General features: G+C 35.1%; 1 protein-coding gene across 1 annotated transcript in view; it reads right to left on the reverse strand.

Annotated features, from left to right (window-relative positions):
* Positions 1–3,624, reverse strand: part of tulp1 (tubby like protein 1) — a 14,263-nt gene extending 10,639 nt beyond the window's left edge. Inside the window, exons 1-4 of the mRNA XM_015403912.1 lie at positions 3,497–3,624; positions 1,381–1,501; positions 1,156–1,266; positions 922–1,056 (exon numbers count right to left, since the gene is read on the reverse strand). Coding sequence (XP_015259398.1) covers positions 922–1,056; positions 1,156–1,266; positions 1,381–1,501; positions 3,497–3,511 — 382 coding nt within the window. The 5' untranslated portion in view covers positions 3,512–3,624. The remainder of the gene's footprint in view (positions 1–921; positions 1,057–1,155; positions 1,267–1,380; positions 1,502–3,496) is intronic.
* Between the last annotated feature and the right edge of the window lie 3,776 nt (positions 3,625–7,400).

Genomic DNA, 7,400 nt, shown 5'->3' on the forward strand with positions numbered 1-7,400 from the left:
CTTCTCCAGAACCAACAGTGACTCTCCCAAAGAGAACCTCAAGAACCCTCAAGACCCCGGTGAACCCTTGTCCAGGCCCAAACCTGAACCAGTGCTTTCTGTGTTTGTGCTTAAATAAACTGTCAAACTTTCCATCCCTGTGTCCGTCAGAGGTGTTCTGCATAATTGGGTTACCTCCGAGTTCCAATCATGACACACACATGATTATGCCGAGAGAGGGCCGCTGCAGACCGGCTGCAATAGCCCTGGCTGCCATTAGCCTCGGAGCTCCGCTTGTTGCCGCGGTGCTCTCAACTTCGGAAATAGTTTTTTCAATTACGCATTAAATTGGTAAATGGACGAAAAGTGACCATATTCTTGCCTCAAATGATCTTAAAATGTACTTTTATTGAACAAAAGCAACAGAAAAGAAAATTTTTACTTTCAATGGAGCGCTCCATTGAAAGCTGCTGCTGCCGCAGTCCATACTACTCTTGTGTTTTCTCCAGCGTCGTGCAGCTCTGTCGTCAAGCCCTCAAAACCCCGCCTGCTTTGCATCCAGACGTTCAAAACGCATCTCTGCGTTGTGATTGGCCCGCCAGATTTAGGGCCTGGGGCATTGATCGAGGCTAGACCCACTCGCCAGCAAAAAAGATTTTCACTGGCGGATGGAGCTAGTTTACTAGGCTACCATTGCTCGTACTTGTGACAGTCTAATGACAATGAAAAGCTGGGAAAAAAATAAAAGAATAAAGAAAAAAAAAACATCAAGGAAATCAGAAATGCTGTTAAGCATTCTTTTCTCTAATTATTAAATACTAAAATTTGTTATGATCAAACTATGATGTGTTTTCAAATACATTGCTCCCCTTTGTTTGTTTTTATGCTTATAATATGCTGGAGTGATTTACTAGTGTCTGGAATACACAGAGCAGATCTTACCTTTAGATTTAGATTTTCTCTCCTTAGCAGCACTAGCAGTCGGGGAGCTCTCCTTTGTTGTTTTTTTCTTGGTTTTCTTTTTTGGAGTATCCTCCTCATCATCATCATCATCATCATCATCTTCACTGTCTGATACTGGAATGAAGCAATCATTTAGCTTTTAAGCTTAATATTTCTGAAATAAAGAATTTGGTAATGATACAAGCCTAAACTGTGTTGAGATGAATGACTCACCTTTCTTCTTTTTTGGAGCACTTTTGGTTTTTTTCTTGGTCTCTTTCTCTTTATCCTTCGCCGGCTCTTCCTTTTCTTTTTCTGGTTTCTTTTTCTTTACTTTTTTCCCACCTAAGTTATTGTCGAAGACATACAATGTTACAACTGCTGATAGATAATCTACAGAAACTATTTTTTTCTATTTTAAATGATTTTGGTACAAGAAAAAACTAAAAGACTTCTCACTTTGTGTGTTAGAGGCATCATCTTCCAGGACATCTTCATTCTTTTTTGTCTTGGTTTTCTTTGGTTTGGTCTCAGTTCCATTCAGTTTTGTTTCAGTCTGCTCTTTCTTCTTTTTTGGTTTCTTTACATTTTCTGCTGATAAAGCTCAGTTAGTCTAGTTGATATGTGAAGTGAATATATTTTCTTTGATAAATGACATCTATATATAAACTGTCTGAAAAATATATTTTTGCTTAATGGATTCAGAAACTCACCATAACAAATGTAGGTTATTGTAAGCAGTGGAAAAAGAATACAAGGGGAAAAAAAGAAACATTTTATTTCTATCATAGTTTGAGCAACATTTTTTAAGTTTGGATTATTAAACTTCAATAAAACTAATATGACATACATCACTTGCAATACATTCTGCAGATAAAAAGAAGAAGAAAATGTCTTATGACTCAAGGTCTAATAATAATTAAAAAAGAACAGGATAAGAAACAACAACACAACAAAATATGTGTCTGAAAATAATCAAAAACAGTTTAACTTTATTAGAAGACCAGTGTATCAACAGCCAAAAAGTGATTTGGGGTAAAACTCAGTTTGCATAGAACACGATGATCCTTTACTCTGATTCATTGATTAAAAATTATACAGGTTTCTGAGAAGAAGTAAAAGAGTTTTATAACTATTTGATGTAAGGTTTTTCCTGGGTTCCTGACAAACACTAGGTACACGCTAACATAGATTCATCCAGTTGCTTCACATTTTTACAGCACTTTAAACACTAGAAGTCTATTATTTCGTGATTTAAGAGACAATGTCCTTTTTTAGTTAAAATTCACACCTGCTGTAACAGATTTTTTAAGAGGAAATAGTATTTGGAAATCGCTATCTGAACATATTTTGAATGTATTTATTCAAAGGTTTCGTATTTGTTGTAGAATAAACTTGCATTTATAACAATATGGCTGTCGTTTTGAGGATTGGTGCATCTTTTATTTATAACCAAACTCTTGTTACATGTTCATGTTTAGCAAAACAAGCTCCTGTCAGGGCAAAAGCCTCAAATAACCCTCAGATCTCCCTTTTTTTTTACATTTTATTCTTTGTGCAACAATCTGTACGTCTTACTTTTCTCAAAAACTCATAAAGATTAAATTTATACTTTTCTTTAAATAAAATTCTTCAGTTTGAAAAATATATGTGCACAATAGCTTCACCTTAATGACTCGAACACCATGTCGCAGTGTTACAAGGAATGAGGTCAGTTTGATTGCAGCCAGCGGAAACACGAGAGCTAATCCTATTAGACCCAGATCCTGCATCCATGGAGACTATTTGTGTCTGAAGAAAATTCAAACTTAAGGTGATGTGAAACAGGCTTCAGTGTGAGAGAACTGCTGTTGCAATGAATTGTAGCAATCATGTAGCTGGAAACTCGCACGGCAAAATCCAGACAACCTGTCTATTCAAATTATACGTGGAACTAATGCCACTATCAAGATTTTGATTTACTTTTAATGAACAGGACATTAAAAACTGAGGTATAAAATTCACCTATATATACACACAGCATTGACATGTTCATGGTAATTAAGCTTTGTTTAAATATTACTAATTTTTCTTATCTTTAGTTATTACTACTATTAAACTTTACAAATATTACATATGTATTACTTTCAATAAAGTGTTTATAGAATAAATTAACATCGCTACAATTAAGCTCCTGCTTTGCTTGTACCCTGATAGTTACATATGATGTGACAATGATGCTTTTAATCAGGATTAAATCCAATTTAAATGGGCCAGTAATAGATTTCTGTCAACAGCAATGACTAATATCCCCTGGTAAAATAGGCTTCTCCACTGGTGAAACTCACATATTGACATAATTAAATCAAATGGCTATCACTGAAAAATGTAAAAATGCTATGAAACTATGTCCAAAACAACTTTTAAGCCTGTTTAAAATATGTATTCCTGATAAAATCTAATTTTTACATTAACTGGCTATTCCAGTCCCTGTATCTTTTTTTTAGATTATATGACTCTTTATTCTTAAACAAGATAAAAAAGATCTAAAAATATGTCTGTAAAAAGTTCCAAGAAATCATAAACAATCTCTTACCTTCTCTGCAGACATGACTGGACCTTCAAATTAAGATACTTTAAAAGATAAGAAGTAGTATGAAAGCAGGCGTCTTACATAGAAAACGAAAGAATGAAAAACCCTGAACTCAGTCTGGTGTCTCCATCAGCAGAAAGTTGCTAATAGGATTTATGTGTAAAGCCATCTGCTCTACGAGAAGCACATCAACAGGAGACACCAAGGCCGCCTAGGGAGGAGGGAGGAGGGTTGTTTATCATGAAGGTTAACATTCAGAAGCAGAACTTAACCTTTTTTTTTCAGGATAAAGCTGCAGCTTCTCCACAAATCATAAATCTTAGGTAAACAACAGGTGAACTAACGAATGGCTTATATTGTTTTGCAAGAAGAATAGTTAGCCTCTTGAAATGTTGCCCTGATATGAGTGGCAAAAATGTACAACCAACTGAGAAAACTTGTAAAATTCAACTTAAAAACTTCACAGAGATTTTATCATAAGAGCAGAACACTTTTAAATTATCATCATAATTAGAAGTAAAACATTTTAGAGGTTTTCTTGCTCTGGAGGGACTAAGTGACTTAAACTCTGTGGATGGTTAGGATGTATCACAGAGAAGGATTACAAGAGCCTGAATAGGTGACATCATTCTGTGGTAAGGAGGTCATTGCCTTAGAAATGGTCTACATTATGTGTTTTTACTGTATGATAACAATTTATTATGTAGAGTTTTGAATTTTAAGACTTTTAAATAAAAATTAAATTACAAAATTCTGTAGGTCTATAAGTAGGTTAGAGCAATGATAGACTTTGCCGTTATTAGATGAAAAGGTCAGGTTGAGTGTGTGCAGTTTGCTTTAGTAGGTCTGCCTGACAGCAACACATTCTGTTTAGCTTCTCTTGCATCTTATTGGCTTAGCGACACACTTAGCTGGGACCGGTGGATAGAGGGAGGGGTGAGACATTCATACTCATTCAGAAAAGCACAAGGTCTCAGAAGTATTAGAAATATCTAAAAAAAAAAACAATAATGTTATGAGTAAATCAAACATTTGAAGAAAAATACATGAACCAAGTTTTCATCTGCTGTAGTATTGACAGACTATAAGCTGGTAATGACCTAATTCTCTCGTCACAAAGTTAAATTAGAGAAGCATTACTGATTCAAAGGGAGGTCAAAATGTACAAGTGGATCTTTTTTTCTGTCATCAATAAAAAATGACAGAAAAAGCTCTGTAGAAAGATGCATATCCTCCAACGTTAATTTTCAATGATACAAATTCTCCCTTCCTCTTATATCTTACCCACCATTGTAGAAGTTAGAAATGTTCAGTTTATTAAAGCCCCTTCTTAAAGAGTTAAACAGAGACACCCTAACATTTGCTGTAGCAGCAGATTTAGTTTCCTCTCACCTCATTCATTTAAATATTTTAACATTTTAAAAATCTATTGTTATTATTATTACAGCAAATGATTTTCAGTTTAAAATTGTAATTTTCCCATTTCAGCCACCAGATGCCGCTGCACACAAAGATGCACAGAGAGTCACACAGAGAAATGCTTATGCCATTTAAATAATCTTCACACATGACAGACATGATCTTAACAGTACACACTGATGTATATATTAGCTAAAGGTATATCTTTTTGTAGAGAAAGCTGATATTTTCACACTTTAAACAGATTGGCTGATAGTTTAATAGCAAACACAAGATATATCACAGCTGCAATGACCAACAACACAACACAATAAAAAAGAAGAGTGGTTTGTAGTTCTATAAGACCAGACTCTTTGTGCCTCTGCATTGCTGTTCTGCTCACGCTATTCAGTTTGCTGACTGTGTAAAGGCTCCAGACTAATGGCTTTGCTGGCATTTCAGCAAATGGTTGACAGTAACATGGCAGTTGGCAGGGAGCCTAAGGAAGGGCAGTGACCTCCAGGGAGCGACAGTAAAGCCATTGTGATCTTAAAGACACAGAAACGTTCCTTTCCTTTTCATTTATGAGTTGTGCTTTAGTGCTTGATTGAAGATGTAAAACAATTTTGAAGGAAAGAGAAAAAGCAAAACAATTCCAGCGTTGACCAGCTTTTTTTTTTAACAGTAATTAAAAGTGAATGCTTGTGAGCTCAAGGAAAACACTTTTTACTTCTTTATACAAAATAAGCCTTTATAATCAAACATGTAGTGCATTTGTTTACAACAGCAGCTTTGATGAGAATATGAGAAACTGAGAAACAAAGATTTCCTATAAACATATGAGGAATTCACCTTTAGGTTCTAATTTGCCTGGCATCCTACTCTGCTGTAAGTACAGTTTATATCTGGCATAGGATGTTTGAGAGACTTGGCAGACAACAGCATTCAAAATAATTCCACAGAATAAACAAATATAGACTCAAAAATAGTTTTGCCCTTTTTGTACAGGTCTTACCGACCAAACATGACTGTCACACAAAGTACCACAACGAAGATCCTCAAAATTAAATATTTATTCATGTATTTGGCTTCCCAGAATACAGCGATAAAAAATGTAAGATTGATTTAAAACCTTACCATGTAAGCAAAGACATTTGCTAATTTAGGATACTAAAAATGAACACAGGTGTACCAAGTAAATAAAATCTAGAGATTTTGCAGAAATTCTGTCTGGTTTTTTCTGGGCTTTGTGAGTTTCGTACTAGCGGAATGAAACAGAAAACATGAAGACGGCGCTGTGCTCTACAAACCTTTTGAAATCAATGATCTGGATTGAACTAGATTAAACTAGAGTATGTGTTTAATTATTTCAAACTGTGTCTTGTGATAGTCTTTGAATCTAGTCTTCAGTTTTCCCTCAGAAGCTATCAGTTACAGTCAGATAAACAAACATAAATCCCTGGCGCATAAATTCCCATTAGAAAGGGCTGAGTATCCCTCACCATAAATTATATGAAATTGCTGCACATATAAAAACACTGACAAAGTTGGAGGTATGAACTTTAATTTGCAATTGTTGGGGTATGTATCTGATGGAATTTGTGTAAAAAAAAAATGTTTATTTGGTAGACAGAGTAAAATCCATTTTTATCAGGAGCTAGCACTGGTTTATGATTGCGACAGTTTGCAAACTGTGCTCGTTTTGCAATCAGTAACACACTCGACTCAGGTGTGTCATCATTCCCAGATTAGAGCTTCAGTCTTTGACGCAAATAAAACACTGTTTTATGCCCTAAAGTGACTTGTGATGTACATGTTCCATGTGCAGTAAACAATTCGAAATGAAGTATAAACACTAATCTAATCAGTCGAGTTCTAAATTTTGTAAGGTTTAAAAAGGTTTCTCATATTTTACTGTATAAAGTAGTATTTGTAGTCTCAGTTTTAGGGTTTGTCATAGAATATGTAGCTCTTACACCTTTGTTAAAATACAGCCACCACCTTCAACATGGAACCAAAATTCACCAATACCTTTTTTCACATAAAAATATTATGGATCGGATGTGTCTTTGTGTGTCTGGCTCTGTTTTCTCAAACCCTGAGTCAGATTTACCAGAAGGCTGCTCACACTGAGTCTGGTTTTGCCCAAAGTTTCCTCCTGTTAAAAGGGGTTTTTCTTCTCCACTGTTGCTACATGCTCAGTGTGAGGGATTGCTGCAAAGTCAACAACACTCTGCAAGCAAATGTCTGCTGTTGATACAGGCTCATCCACGAGGAGTGAACCCTGCAAAGGCAATGACTCAACACAGTGAGCTGGGTTTCCTTAGAAAACTTTCAACCAATCTGTTTGTTTAAATGAATGAATTGACTCTGTAAAGTGCCTAGAAACAATGTGCTGGTAAAATAATTTTAGTCATAAATCAACACGAAGTGGCACATAATTGTAAAATGAAAAGATATTCTATATTATTTACCAGTGATATTTGTTTATCATTCTTTTCATGTAAAT

Source organism: Cyprinodon variegatus, unplaced genomic scaffold (assembly GCF_000732505.1).
Source record: "Cyprinodon variegatus isolate N-32 unplaced genomic scaffold, C_variegatus-1.0 Scaffold1595, whole genome shotgun sequence".
NCBI classification, from domain to species: domain Eukaryota; kingdom Metazoa; phylum Chordata; class Actinopteri; order Cyprinodontiformes; family Cyprinodontidae; genus Cyprinodon; species Cyprinodon variegatus.